The sequence below is a fragment of the Sapajus apella genome, unplaced genomic scaffold, assembly GCF_009761245.1.
Source record: "Sapajus apella isolate SASKATOON/1434 unplaced genomic scaffold, GSC_monkey_1.0 scaffold142, whole genome shotgun sequence".
Lineage (NCBI taxonomy): Eukaryota > Metazoa > Chordata > Mammalia > Primates > Cebidae > Sapajus > Sapajus apella.
This window is the reverse complement of record NW_022437082.1, coordinates 2,556,717-2,572,237: the sequence shown is the minus strand read 5'-3', so window position 1 is coordinate 2,572,237 and position 15,521 is coordinate 2,556,717. Positions and strand designations below refer to the sequence as shown.

Genomic DNA, 15,521 nt, shown 5'->3' with positions numbered 1-15,521 from the left:
AATATTTTGTAGAGATAGGGTCTCACTCTCTTATCCAGGCTGATCTCAAACTCCTGTCCTCAAAAGATCTTCCCACATTGGCCTCCTAAAGTATTGGGATTATAGGTGTGGGCCACCACACTGGGTCTATATTTCTTGAATTGGAAACATTTTGTTGATTTACTTTCTTCCAAGACCAGTGCAATTAATACTTTTGAGGGATGAGACTACTAAAAGCATGGCTCCAAATATTAGGGTTGTATTCTCCTAAATGTCTTTTGGGTAAATAATGAAATTAAGGCAGAAATAAAGAAATTTATTGAAAGTCATGAGAACAAAGATACAACATATCAGAATCTCTGGGACATGGCTAAAGAGTGTTAAGAGGAAAGTTTATAGCACTAAATGCCCATGTCAAAAAGTTACACAGATCTCAAATTAACAACCTAACGTCACACCTAGAGGAACTAGAGAACCAAGAGGAAATCAACCCCAAAGCTAGTAAAAGACAAGACATAACAAAAATCAGAGCTGAACTGAAGGAAATTGAGATGCAAAAAAGCATACAAAAGATCAAGTCCAGGAGTGTGTTCTTTGAAAGAATGAATAAGATAGATAGACAACTAGTTAGTCTAATAAAGAAAAAAAGAGAAGATTCAAATAAACACAATCAGAAATAGCAAAGAGGATGTTACTACTGGCCCCACAGAAATACAGAAAACCTTCAGGGACTATGAACATCTCTATGCATACAAGCTAGAAAATGTAAAAGAAATGGATAAATTCCTGGAAACATGCAAACTTCCTAAGATTGAACCAGGAAGAAATTGAATCCCTGAACAGACTAATAACAAGTTCCAAAATTGAATCAGTAATAAAAAGCCTACCAATCAGAAAAAGCCTAGGAACAAATGAATTCACGGCCAAATCCTAACAGATGTATAAAGAACTGGTACCATTCCTACTGAAAGTATTCCAAATAACTGAAGAGAAGGGACTCCTCCCTAACTCATTCTATGAGACCAGAATCATTCTGATACCAAAACCTGGCAGAGACACAACAACAAAAAAGCCTTTTGGCCAATATCCTTGAGGAACTTAGATGCAGAAATCCTCAATAAAATTTAGCAAACTAAATCTAGTAGCATATCAAAAAATGAATCCACCATGATCAAGTAGGCTTTATCCCTGGGATGCATGGTTGGTTCACCATATGCAAATTAATAAATGTGATTCACCACACCAGTAAAACTAAAAACAAAAACACACATAATTATCTCGGTACATACGTAAAAGGCTTTTGATAAAAATCAACATTATTTCATTAAAAAACTCTCTACAACAAACTAGGAATTGAAGGAACATACTTCAAAATAATAAGGTCTGTCTATGAAAAACCCACAGCCAGCACCATACTGAATGGGCAAAAGCTTGAAACATTCCTCTTGAAAGGCAGAGCAAGACATGGATGCTCTCTCTCACTACTCCTATTCCTCATGGTACTGAAGTCCTAGCCAGAGCAATCAGGCAAGAGAAAGATATAAAAGGCATCCCAATCAGAAGATAGTCTAACATCTCTGTTTGCAGACAATATGATTCTATACTCAGAAAATCCCCTAGCTTCTGCCCAAAAGCTCCTTGATCTGATTTTAAAGCTTCAGCAAAGTTTCAGGCTACAAAATTAATGTTCAGAAGTCAGTAGCATCATACACCAACAACATCCAAGCTGAAAGCCAAATCAAAAACACAATCCCATTCACAATAGCCATAAAAGAATAAAATACCTATGAATACAGGTAACCAGGGTGGTGAAAGGGCTCTACAATAAGAATTACAACACATTGCTCAAAGAAATCAGAGATGACACAAACAAATGGAAAAAATTCCATGCTGATGGATAGGAAGAATCAATATTGTTAAAATGGCCATACTTCCAAAAGCAATTTACAAATTCAATGCTATTCCTATCAAACTACCAATAATATTCTTTACAGAACTAGAAAAGCTTTTTTTTTTTTTTTAATTTATATGGAACCCTAAAAGAGCCCAAACAGCCAAGGTAATCCTAAGCAAAAGAACACAGCTGGAAACATCATGCTACTCAACTTCAAACTATACTACAGGGCTACAGTAACCAAAAGAGCACGGTACTGGTACAAAAATAGACATATAGACAAATGGAATAGAATAGAGAGCCCAGAAATAATGCCACAGACCTAAAAACATCTGATCTTTCACAAAGTCGACAAAAACAAGCAATGGGGAAAGAAATCCCTATTCAATAAATGATGCTGGGAAGGTAGATTAAAGACTTACATGTCAAACCTAAAACTACAAAAACCCTGTAAGATAATCTAGAAAGTACCATTCTAGACATAGGACCTGGCAAAGATTTCATGATGAAGACACGAAAAGCAATTGCAACAAAACCAAAAATTGACAAATGGGACCTAATAAAATGAAAGAGCTTCTGACAGCAGAATAAACTATCAGGGGAGTAAAGAGACAATCTATGGAATGGAAGAAAGTATTTGTAAGCTATGCATCCAACACAGGTCTAATATCCAGCATCTATAAGGAACTTCACAAACAAATTCACAAGCAAAAAACAACCCAGTTAAAAATAGGAATGAACATGAACAGACACTCCTCAAAAGAAGACATTTATATGGCCAAAAAGCATATGAAAAAACATAGAATATTACTGTTCATTAGAGAAATAAAAAACAAAACCACAATGAGATACTGTCTCATATCAGTCTGATTGGCTATTCTTAAAAAGTTAAACTATAACAGCTGCTGGTGAGGTTGGGGAGGACAGAATAGAGAGCTCAGAAATAATGTTGCAAACCTACAACTATCTCATATACTGCTGGTGGGAATGTAAATTAGTTCAGCCATTGTGGAAAGTAGTTTGGTGATTTCTCAAAAAACTTAAAACAGAATTACCATTTGACCCAGGAATCCCAGTTTTGGATATATATCTAAAGGAATATAACTCACTCTATCATAAAGACACATGCATACATACGTTCATGGCAGTGCTCTTCATGATAGCAAAGACATGAAATCAACCTAAATGCCCATTCAAGTGGATTGGATAAAAGAAATGTGGTACATATCCACCATGGAATACTATGCAGTCATAAAAAAGAATGAGTTCATGTCATTTGCTGCAACATGGATGCAGCTGGAGGCTGTTATCCTGAGCAAACTAACACAGGAACAATAAACCAAATACTACCTGTTCTCACTTACACGTGGGAGCTGAACATTGAGTACACATGGACACAAAGAAGGGAACAATAAATACCAGGGACTACTTGAGGGCAAAGTGTGGAAGGAAGGAGGGTGAGTATAGGAAAGCTACCTGTTGGGTACTATGCTTATTACCTGGGTGACAAAATAAATACCTGTTCACCAAACCCCCATGACATAATTTACCTACATAACAAACCTGCACATGTACCTCTGAACCTAAAATAAAGCTAAAAAGAAAAAAATATATAAGACAAGTGAAGTTAGACCAGATTAATCATAAAAATCACAAATATTAGGGTTGTCAATCTGTTTGTCTTTGCCATAAAGGATCCAATATAATTTTAAAATACAGAATTTTTGCTAATAGTTGTGGTACTTAAGAACTGCTGCTTCTTTTTGATTGTTTCCATACTTTCTTAATTATGTTTTTGTGTATTGAAAAAAATCCATTACTGCATTATTTTATCCAACTTAAGTGATTTATTCAATTAAATCCCCTACATTGGCCGCCCCAGCCATTTTAACAATCAACAGTGGTTTATTGACCAGTACTTTGTATAACTCGTGCTACATGTAATGGTTCTCAACATTCAGTATTTGCAAGCAATAAAGCAGGCTCCACATTTGAAGATTTTTATTTGGTAGCTCTGGGAATTGTGCCTAAAATGCCCCAGATGATTCTGATGTAAGGAATCTTTAGGGACACAGTTCCTGTTCTTAAGGAACTAACAGTATAGTTAGGGATATGGGATTCTGGAACTTTAGAACAGCACCCATGAAAAAACCTGTAGAGAGCATATAATCTGATTTTTTATTTGTACAAGAAGAAACCGAGGCTCAAAAAGGAAAATCAACTTTCCTAATATCTTACAGAAAGTTAATAATGGACCCAGGTCTAGAACACCAGTTTCTTATTCCCAGTCCTGCATTTTTTGATAAAAAGTTACAGAGAGTAATTTCAGCTTCATGTAATAAATGAATTTCTTATACTCCTGCTTCCTGGTTAAGTATTTTGACCAAGAGAAACTGGAATTATGTATGTGAATAATGTCAACTTGAACCATTTTGAAACTGACATTTTTCTGGGTCAGAATGATTGAATATCAGCAATTTTCATAATGGGTCAACAAGTAAGTACCTAAGCAGCAAATGCCAGATCTGACTGCAATTTGTTGAATTTGTCAGGATCCCAGAGAATACAGATGGGACATTTTAATTATTTGAGAAGGATATATTTGCAGAAACTAATCATAAAATTATAATCTAAGTGCAGAGGAACCACAAGGAATAGAGTAAGAACCTAAGGTGAACAGCACACATATCATGTAAATCAAGCTTTCTTAAGAGGTACAGAGATTTTTGGTGGAGGAAACAGCCAGCCTGAAAAGATTTCATAGGGAGAGAGCCAGGGAATTACATGCTCAGACTTTTTGTCTTCCTCTGATCTTCAGCCAAGGTGGCCATACTCAAGTTGAAGCAACAGGCCAATGGAGCCTATAATGAAGTGCACAAATATTAGCCTTCTAGAAAGGAGAACAGGGTGGAGAATAGTGAAAAGGCAAACAAAATATGCTGCACACAAAGCTGCATATTTCCACACTACCGATACAGTAGGGACCATGATTTAGGAGGAATATGACACTATATTAACTCATTTTCTTTATCAACATTATATGGTTGTGGCCATGGTGACAGCTGATGCTGTGAACTGAAAAGAAGACAACCGGGGAGTTACTTGTTTCCTTGTCACATCTACAGCCTGACTTGGTTCTACTATCTAAAGGTGTCAGTACTTGTAAGCATCTGTATTTATCTTGAAAATGATATACTCAGTTCTCTTAATCTCAGAATAAACTGGTACCTGTGGCCACACATGTACTTACTTTTACTTGTAATATAAGTATGAAGAGTCCAATCCCTTCCATTTACATGTAATTTCTATTAAAGAATCAATGCATCAATACTCTTAGCATTTGATCATTAAATCTTAAAATTTCAAAGCCAGACTTGGGACCTGAGAGGCTGTCAGTTCCTAGGTTCCTATACTGGGAAAGAATCCCCCCTGCATTATGGTTGATGATTCACCTACCAGTTTATCTATGCAGTGATAAGCTGCATTAGTACCACAGGACGTAGCTCCAGGGGTTAGAAAGTGCTTCCAATATTGAGCTGAAGCCCACCTTCTTCATACATCTCCTAGTTACATGGCCCTGTAATATTTGCAACATTTGCTTCTTTTTCCACATAGCAGCTTTGAGATATACTCCATGCTTTCTTGTCTGCAGGGTAACTCTCTTTCCTTTCAACTATTCTTTTGGCATAATATGGTTTTCCAGACATTGCTTCAAACTGGACACTCTTTCTTGTTATCTAATTAATTTTTTTTTGAAATTCTATTTCTTAGTCTTACCTATAGTTTTCATAATCCATTATGTTAGTTTAAACTTTATGTTCATAGTGGTCTATGTACTAAGCTCTATTCTAAGTGATTAATATATGTTGATTCATATAATCCTTATTACAGACCTGATAACTAAGTGACTCTATTATTCCTTTACAGATAAAATATGGGGACAGAGAGTGGTCAGGTAACTTGCCAAAGCTCACACAGCTAGAAAATAGAAGAGTTAGGATTGAAACCCAGGAAACTTGGCTCCAGAGTCGATGCTGTTAATCGTTATGATATATCGCTTTTCTTGAGTTTGGTTACTTTTCAGTAAGAATGAGGCACATGTCAATTTATTTTACATACACAAACATTTACTTACATATAGTAATCTCTCAGCCACTGAATTCTTAATATCTGAGCCACATAGCTGGGTGGGCCATGTTAAGGTGAGACAAGTGCTGTTTTCTTATATGACCTGGAGAAATAAGAAATATAATTTCATCATACCATTTTCCCATTTGAGATGGAATTGCAGAATTTGCAAACAGAACAGGGATGGACATGTGAGGCCACTATCAATGATGCTTTGTAGGTGATGCTGTGGCTTCCCATTGCACTATGTCAAGAGGCAGGTTGTCTTAGTATGGCTGATATTGAATTTTAGTACTTGCTTAAAGTGATGGCTGTCAGGATTCTCTATTGTAAGGATATCAATCACAAGGATTAATTGAAAGCCTTTGAGCTGGTGGCCAGCTCATTGCTTTGATCATGGGTGTGGGGATAAAGAACAAATGATAGTAGGGGAGATAATATTTCTAGTACTTTAGTTTCCCCTTCTTCTGTGTAAAAAATTCTCTTTCCACATGAACAGTGTTATAAATGGCTCTCGGGTTGGCCTATGAATACCTGCTTACCAAGAAGCATTGCCAAAATAGTTCTCATGCATTGGCATTACAGTTACAATCATTCACACTAATTTTGAGAAACAGATTTGCTTACTCTTGCCTAGAAAACTAGCTACTCTTTGTGGCATTGTTTCAAAGGAAGAATGTACTCTTGCTTCTTTGCAAACTTTGGTTCATGACACATTTTAAGTTGTGATATGTCTGCTTATGGTCACATGGAATCATATCTTTAAGGTCTGACTTATTTTATCATTCACAACATATACTAGTTAAATATTGTGTGTGTGTATGTGTGTGTGAAACAGTAGCTTTTAGTTACTAAGAAGGCATGAAGGACTTGATCTTTATTTTTCCAAGTGGGTGGGTATGTCTCAAGTCAGTACCGCTGTAATTTTATTACCGGTGAACCTATTTCAGAAAAGAACAGCTGTCTTTTTCAGATGGATTTGGCATATTCTAACCAAAATCAGGTTAGTTCTTTTTTATTCAAGCAGCTTCCGTAAAGAGAAAGTGTGCTATTGAATTCTAGGTATTTCTCATTTCCTCCCTAGTATATAACTGGCATCCCTAGTGTTGAATATTTAGTTGAACATTTCCACTTATAGGACAGACTAGAATTGAAAAATGAAAACATGAGGAATATTGGGAAATTGTGAGTAATCTGATTTACCTGTGATTTCTGGTCAGAAAGAGATGTAGTAGAATTTGCAACTGTTAAAAGTATATAGGGAACAGACTGCAGAAGGCCATGAATGTCAGGCTTAGGCATTGGGATTTTGTTTGGTTAGCTGCGAAGAGTTACGAAAGGTTTGTGAGTGGTGCAGAGACATAATCTGCTTAGTAATTCTGAATTACTATTATTTTTAAAAATCTGCTCTCTCCCAGGAAATATGTGGTACAGGAAAAATGCCATTCTTTTAATGAAGTAAATATCTTTTCTCTTTGGGATGTTGTATGAACTGCATCAGCAACTCCACATCTGTGCCTCTCCTGTTTTCCCTTAACATAAACATACCAGGATCCTCAATGAAGGATGTTGGCAGTGACAACATTAGTTTGATGACTTCATTGAGAATCCTTTCAATGGTCAGTGAACTTGACTTTCTCCTGTACCCTAAAAGATAATGTATTTGAAGGTTTTTCATTGCATTTTCAGAAGTCTGGGGGGAAGTTAATGAGCAACCGTCATTTACAAAATAATTTTGTATTTATTATCTTATTTACTAACTTATTTCAAAGTTTTATAATGTAGGTTATTGTTATCCCCATTTTACATATATGGAAGTACAGGCATACCTCATTTGATTGTGCTTCACTTTATTGTGCTTTGTAGATAGCATGTTTTTTACAAATTGAAGGTTTGTGGAAACCCTGTGTTGAGTGAGTCCATTGGTGCCATTTTTCCAACAGCATGTGCTCACTTTATGTCTCTGTGCTGCATTTTGATCATTCTGGCAAATTTTCAAATTTTTTATTATTATATCTATTATGGTGGTCTGTGATTGGTGATCTTTGATGTTACTATTGTAATTGTTTTGGGGCACCATGAAACCCACTCATGTAAGACAGTGGACTTAATTGGTAAATATTGTGTTTGTTCTGACTGTTCCACTGAAAGAGCATTCCCCTATCTCTCCTCCTCTCCTTAGGCCTTTCTGCTCCCTGAAATACAAAAATATTGAAAATAGGCCAATTAGTAGCCCTACATAGCTTCTAAGTGTTCAAGTAAAAGAAAAAGTTACATGGCTCTCACTTTACATCAAAAGCTAGAAATGATTAAGCTTAGTAAGGAAGGCATGACAAAAGCTGAGATACTTTAAAAGCTAGGCCTCTTGTGGCAAGCAGTTAGCCAAGTTGTGAATGTGAATGAAAGGCTTTTGAAGGAAACTAAAAGTGCTACTCCAGTGAGCACATGAGTGATAAGAAACTGAAACAGCCTAATTGCGAATATGGAGAAAGTTTTAGTGGATAGAAGATCAAGCCAGCCATAACATTCCATTCAAACAAAGCATAATTCAAATCAACGCTGTTACTCTCTTCAATTCTATGAAGACTGGGAGAGATAAAGAAACTGCAGAAAAACCTTTGAAGCAAATGGAGGTTGGATCATGAGGTTTAAGGAAAGAAGCCATCTCCATAACATAAAAGTGCAAAATGAAACAGCAAGTGCTGATGGAGGAGCTGCAGCAAGTTCTACAGAAAATCTAGCTAAGATAATTGATAAAGGTGGCTACACTAACAATAGCTTTTGGTAGATGAAACATCCTTCTATTGGAAGAAGACATCTTTCAGAACTTTCATAGCTGCAGAGGAGAAGTAAATGTCTGACTTTGAAGCTTCAAAGCACGGCTGACTCTTTTGTTAGGGGGCAGCTGGTGACTTTAAGCTGAAGCCAGTTGTTCATTTACCATTCTGAAAATCCTAGGACCTTCAAGAATTATGCTAAATCCACTCTGTCTATGCTCTGTAAATGAAATAACAAAGCCTGAATGACAGGACAACTGTTTATAGCATGGTTTACTGAATATTTTAAGCACACTGTTGCAGTCTACTTCCCAGGAAACAAGACTCCTTTAAAAATATTATTGTTCAATGACAATGCATATAGTCACCCAAGAGCTTTGATGGAGCTGTGCAAAATGAGTGTTGTTTCATGCTTACAAATATAACATCCATTCTTCAGCCCACGGATCAAGAAGAAATTTTGACTTTCAAGTTTTATTATTTAAGAAATACATATCTTAAGGTTATAGCTGCTATAGATAGTGATTCCTATGATGGATCTGAAAAAAGTCAATTGAAAACTTTCTGGAAATGATTCACCTTTTTGGATGTCACTAAGAACATTTGTGATTCAGGGGAAAAGGTCAAAATGTAGACATTAACAGAAGTGTAGAAGAAGTTGGTTCCAATCCTCGTGGTTGACTTTGAGGGGTTCAAGACTACAGTGGAGGAAGTAACTGCAGATGTGGTGGAAATAGCCAGAAAACTATAATTAGAAGTGGACCCCAAAGTTGTGACTGAATTGCTGCAATCTCATGAAAAAACTTGAAGGGATGAGTTGCTTCTTACAGATGAGAAATGAGAGTGGTTTTTTGAGATGGAATCTACTCCTAGTGAAGATGCTGTGAAATTGTTGAAATAATAACAAAGGATTGTGAATATTATATGAACTTAGTTGATAAAGCAGTGTAAGGGTTTAAGAGGATGGGCTCCAAATTTGAAAGAAGTTCTACTTTGTATAAAATGCTACCAAACAGCATCACATGCTGCAGAAAAATTTTTTTTGAAAGAAGAGTCAATTGATGGGGCAAACTTATCTTATTTTAAGAAATTGCTACAGCTGCCCCAACCTTTAGCAACCACCACCCTGATTGGTCAGCAGCCATCCACATTGAGGCAAAACCTTCTACCAGCAAGAAGATTATGACTTGTTGAAGCCTCAGATGATTATTAGCATTTTTTTTAGCAATAAAGTGTTTTTAATTAATGTGTATAAATTGTTTATTAGCCATAATTCTATTGAACACTTAATAGAGTGCTGCATAGTATAAACGTAACTTTTATATGCACTGGGAAACCAAAATATTTGTGACTCACTTTATTGTGATATTTGCTTTATTGCAGTGGTTTGGAAGAAAACACAATATTCCTGAGGTATGCCTGTGGATCTCACATTCAGTTAGTGGCAGAGACAGAACTTAATTCTAGTCATTTGATTCTAGTCTTGTGAATTTACCACTTTAGGGCTAGGAAAATGACTAAACTTGCATAACCTTCAGATAGTGTATTAGTAACATAATTTTCATTTTAAATGACAGATGATTATTATCATATTTTATCTAACCAGCAGTGACAGATATGAGGTGCAATGGTCATGTTTTAGTACCCTTCACATTAACTTGATAAGCATATGTCATATGTCATTGGTCAATTCATTTCTCTCTTTGGTGTTGGTATCTTAGGTGTCTCAGGTGTAAAATGAAGGGAGGGAATTATATAATCTCTAAGGTTCTCTGTAATTCTGACATGCCATGATTTCTTCTTTCTTCCCCAAACTACCTTTGCATTAGTACAAACTATAGGATCATGTTGCTGTTTAGTTACTGAAGAAAAAAGAGTTCTATCTAGGTTCCAGATTAGATCAGCTTCCCCACACAATAATTTAGTGCACATTAGGAGAAAAAAAATCAGTAATAAAGAATAAAACCAAAGAGCAATACATTGAAAATAATTTTGGGGTGATATTTAGCAGTTTTTTTTTTTTTTGAGACAGGGTCTTGCTCTGTTGCCCAGGCTGGCATGCAGTAGAGTGACTTCAGCTCACTGCAACCTCCGCCTTCCAGGCTCAGGTAATCCTCCAACCTCAGCCTCCCCAGTAACTGGGACTACAGGCATGCCACCGTGTCTGAGCTCTTTATCTATTCTGCTTATTAATCCTTTGTCAGATGGATAGTTTGCAAATAGTTTCTCCCATTCTATGCATTGTCCTTTCACTTTGTTGATTGATTCCTTTGCTGGGAAGATGCTTTGTAATTTGATGTGATCTCATTTATCCATTTTTCTTTGGTTACCTGTGCTTGTAGGGTATTGCTCAAGAAATTTTTGCCCAGACTGATGTTCTGGAGATGTTCCCCAAAGTTTTCTTGTAGTAGTCTCGTAGTTTGAGGTCTTAGATTTTAGTCTTTTAATCCATTTTGATGTGATTTTTGTATATGGCAAAAGATAGGGGTCTAGTTTCATTCTTCTTCATATGGATATCTAGTTTTCCCAGCACCATTTATTGAAGAGATTGTCTTTGTTTTTCCAGTATATATTCTTGATATTCAGGAATTTTGGATCAATATTTTAGCGTCTCATCAACTCTCAGGGTGATTAAAATTATGTTCAAGGCCTTAGTATTCTTATCTACAAATCCATCTGGAATAGGTAATCTCAGAAGCCCTATAGAGTTTCCCTATGATTCTGTGAGGATTCTCCTTTCTGTCCACTTCTAGTAATTCAAGAAATATTTTACCATTCAGTTTATGAATCTACTTGCAAGAAACTGAATTAGGCTACCCAGGGTCAAGATCTTCTGCCATGAGAGTTAAGAGATAATGAGAAAGGGGTTTGTACAAAATCAGTTGAGCTACCACAGCCCTTCCCCCTGCGGCTCATGTCAGATGGATCTAGATCATTGGTGGACTGAGCCAAGGTTGGACTGTAACCTGACAGTGTACCTGTATTTATCTTCTTAGCATACTGATATCAGTTTGTTAGCTCTGTACTACAGTTCTCTTCTTTCTTCTCCCTTCCTAATGGTGCACCTGTATTATTTCTTGTGATCTGTCCACTAAACCAGCCAGTCATGTCTACTTTTGACTACGTTCCAGTTCTTCTCTGGCCAGTTTCTTTATGACTTTTGTCTGATGTGGGTGACAATTGCTTGTTGTTAATATTTATACTTGGATACTGCATTTGAGTGTATAAACCACTAGTGTAAAAAACAGAAAACATTCTTTGAATACTTATAGATGTGAAGCAGTAAGCCTGGTAATTTTATTATATTGTATTTTTAAATTTTAATACAATGTATCTGTGAAGTTAATTTTAAAGGTCCTAAAGCTATTGCCAGAGGTGCTATATAGCTTGCCTAAGGTCACACAACTCATAAACTCGAATGCATGTTTCCAGAGTCTTTAAGCCTACTTATTTTTTTACCATGTGTATCTATTTTATAATTTGATTATCTCAGCATCCCCGTAAGTTAAGTAGGGGAAGGTTACTTGCTCTGTTTTCCTTTTTTTGCTTTCTGCTCCATCACAACACCTGCAACAGTAATAGACACATAGTTAATAAAAATGCATTGGATGATTAAGTGAATTAAATTACATTTATAAATTAAGTTCAATCTTGGTTATCATCTACAGTATGGCAGTTTAGAGTGAGAACTATTCAAATCAGATGTTTATACTATTCTGTAGCTTTTTCTCAGGATCTTTTCAGAACACGAGCCTTGTTCACTGCTAGGGATAAATATTAGGGGGAAGACATGTTGATGTTTATACTATTCTGTAGCTTTTTCTGAGGATCTTTTCAGAACAGAAAACTTGTTCACTGCTTGAGATGAATATTAGTGGGAAGAAATACTTAGTGTCTCTTAAGACTCCTTCTTAACTAGAATCTTAACTTTTATAGCCCTGATTAACTAGATACTAGGAATAGTTATTATATATTTATTAATGTCAACTTCCTGTGTTCAAGTTAAGAATGAGGAAAATTGAGACTTAAACATATACAAGTGCTGTAAGTTGCTTAGTGGTATGCCCAATCACAAATACAGCTGGTACTAGGACCCAGGATTTCTAGCTCCTAGTTCATTACTTGATTCCACCCCATGCTTCTTGACCCTTGGCAACAAACATATCTTTCACCATATCCTTATTTCCTCTGAACTACCCAGGGTCTTTGTTTCTAGTCCTCTCAAACAACATCAAGCTCCTCCTCAAAAAGTGAAAAAGTATCAGTCACAGTGTCTGAGCCTGATTAGGTGGTTAATAAAGTGCATAGTCTTCAGAAAGGCTTACAGAAGTCATCCAACCTGGAGAATCAGGATGTATCTAAAGGACACTGGAAAATTAGAAAAGTTGGATTATAGCCTTTTGTCTGCCTCTCAGTAGCAATATGAGTTTGGGAAAATTTGGTTTCCTCTCTGAGCTTGTTTCCATACATATAAAGTGAAAGCTATTAAGGTATCTCTTAATAGTCTTAAAGTCTGGTAGCTTTCACGTTTGATGGACTACTACTGCTTGGTTTCTCTATCTCCATCACATAAGAATAAAGGCAGACCATAAACAATTCAAGGATCTGTCTAACGCTGTTTTTCTGTGAACTTAAATTTCTCTGGGACAGAGGTGAGGTAAGTTCTCAGTAACATTTCCCTTCTTTATGTTGAGGCCTGTTTAATTATGCAACACAATTTGATAAACCAACTGTATGCCAGGAAATGTTCTCAGTGACATTCTGTCCAGAATTTCTGTTTGTGTCTCTTTACTGCTGGGATGGGTTGGGGATACATGCCTGGCAAAGCTCATAACAATGCTAGAGTAAGAGTTCAACTATTAACCATACTGTCTGCCTCCTACACAGGCAATCATTGTGACAAATAGGTAGTGATTGCTATTTTGGTTAAGATATAGGTCTATGTAATTGGCCCAGTCTATTAATGGAAATCTTCTTTAATTAAAATATCTAGTCATGTATTTTTTCCTATTAATTATTTTTCTTTTCCTTTCCTTGCATTGCCTCAGACTGTCTCCTAAGCATGCCCCAGATATTCCTGATGACAGCACTGACAACATCACTATCTTCACCAGAATCTTGGATCGTCTTTTGGATGGCTATGACAACCGGCTGCGACCTGGGCTTGGAGGTCAGTAATTATTTTAAGATCTTCTTCTCAGCCATTGTTATCTAAAAAGAGTTATAAAGTTCATTCAGTAGTCTATTGACCAATGAAATTACTATAAAGCTGAATTTCTCCCTATTAGCACAGAAAATTAGTCATAATCCTTTATTTCAGTAGGTGATTTATCTGGTCTGGTTTCAGAAGATTCTAGATTTTTTTCTAGGTGCATATGGAGTATTACAGTCTGCTACATGACTCACAGTACCTTGATTTATGATTTTTGTGTTTATGATAGGTTTATGGGACATAGGCCAATGGATTTAGACTTACAACATTCCCAATTTACTATGGGCTTATTGGGGTGTAGTTTTAAAAGTTGAGGAGCATCTGGACCTTAAGATTAGACAATGCCCATTTCTAGTAACAGAATGGATGACAGGTGTGGTACAGGAAAAGCTAAGCATATATCAGCCTGAAATTCTAAAAAGGAATAATCTACTGGTTATGTGAGATCTTAGTTGGCCATCAGTTTAGTATAATCAGCAATCTGATCACAATAAGGTAAATGTATTATAATATATCATGGGCTATTAAAAATTCACAAAATGTAACCTAACATAATACTATTTTTTAATTTGTAGTCCATATTCAAATTTTTCAAATTATCCCCAACATTTCCTTTATAGAAATTTTCCTTGATTTAGAATTCAATTGAAGATTATGCATTGCATTTATTGCTATATCTCTTTAGCCTACACTCAGCATTTCTTCATCTTTCATGACTTTGAGATCTGCCTTATTCATTTTTGAAGTAACACCACAAGAGTTAATTATGTCTTTCTCAGCACATTACTCAAGAAAGGACTTGATGTCTGTTTGCCCCATTACTGGTAATGTTAATTTAGATGCTTACCAGGTTGCTACACTCTAAAATTACTATGTTTTTCATTTACAATTAATAAGTAGTTTGTGAAGAGATGTTCTGGCACCATTTTATGCCTTTTCCAGCTTACACCCAATAGTCTTAGCAACCATAGACTTTTCTTGTGAGACTAATAATAATTATGGTGGAAAAATGGTGATTTTATAAATCTATTATTGTTCTACATTTATTAGATAACATTCTATGGTAAGAAAAAAATCTTTCTTTCTCTTTAATTAGCTAATGTCAGTATGAATGGATTCTTGTTTTATTCGCTGGCTTATGGTCCATTAATATTATTCATTTTGATAGACTATATTTATTTTGATTAAAATTTTTGCTAATAATTTCCCATATTTCCCTAGTGGGAACCAATTCCATTTGGTGTCTGTTTCCTTTTCATATGCTCTCATTTTGTGAGTACTTTCTTATCATATGGCATGACAGTATATTCCAAACTTATTTTGGACTTTCCATGATCCAGCCTTGGAATTAGTCATTTTTTCCAAGAATAAGTGGTACCTTTCATGGGAAATTATATTTAGAATAATTTCTTCCAGGATTTTCAGTAGATAAAACTGGGAAAATAGCAAATTCACACACACTTACACATATACACACACAGATATATATGTTTATATATATATATATGTACACACCTGTATGTATTTATAC

General features: G+C 35.7%; 1 protein-coding gene across 3 annotated transcripts in view; it reads left to right on the top strand.

Moving 5' to 3' along the window:
* GABRA3 (gamma-aminobutyric acid type A receptor subunit alpha3) overlaps positions 1–15,521 on the top strand; it is a 250,190-nt gene that overhangs the window by 99,551 nt on the left and 135,118 nt on the right. For all 3 annotated transcript variants that reach the window (XM_032264162.1, XM_032264160.1, XM_032264161.1), the window contains one exon: positions 13,827–13,948. Coding sequence is in view for 2 of the 3 variants with exons in the window: in XM_032264160.1 (XP_032120051.1) it covers positions 13,827–13,948 (122 nt within the window). In the remaining variant the exon portion in view is untranslated. The remainder of the gene's footprint in view (positions 1–13,826; positions 13,949–15,521) is intronic.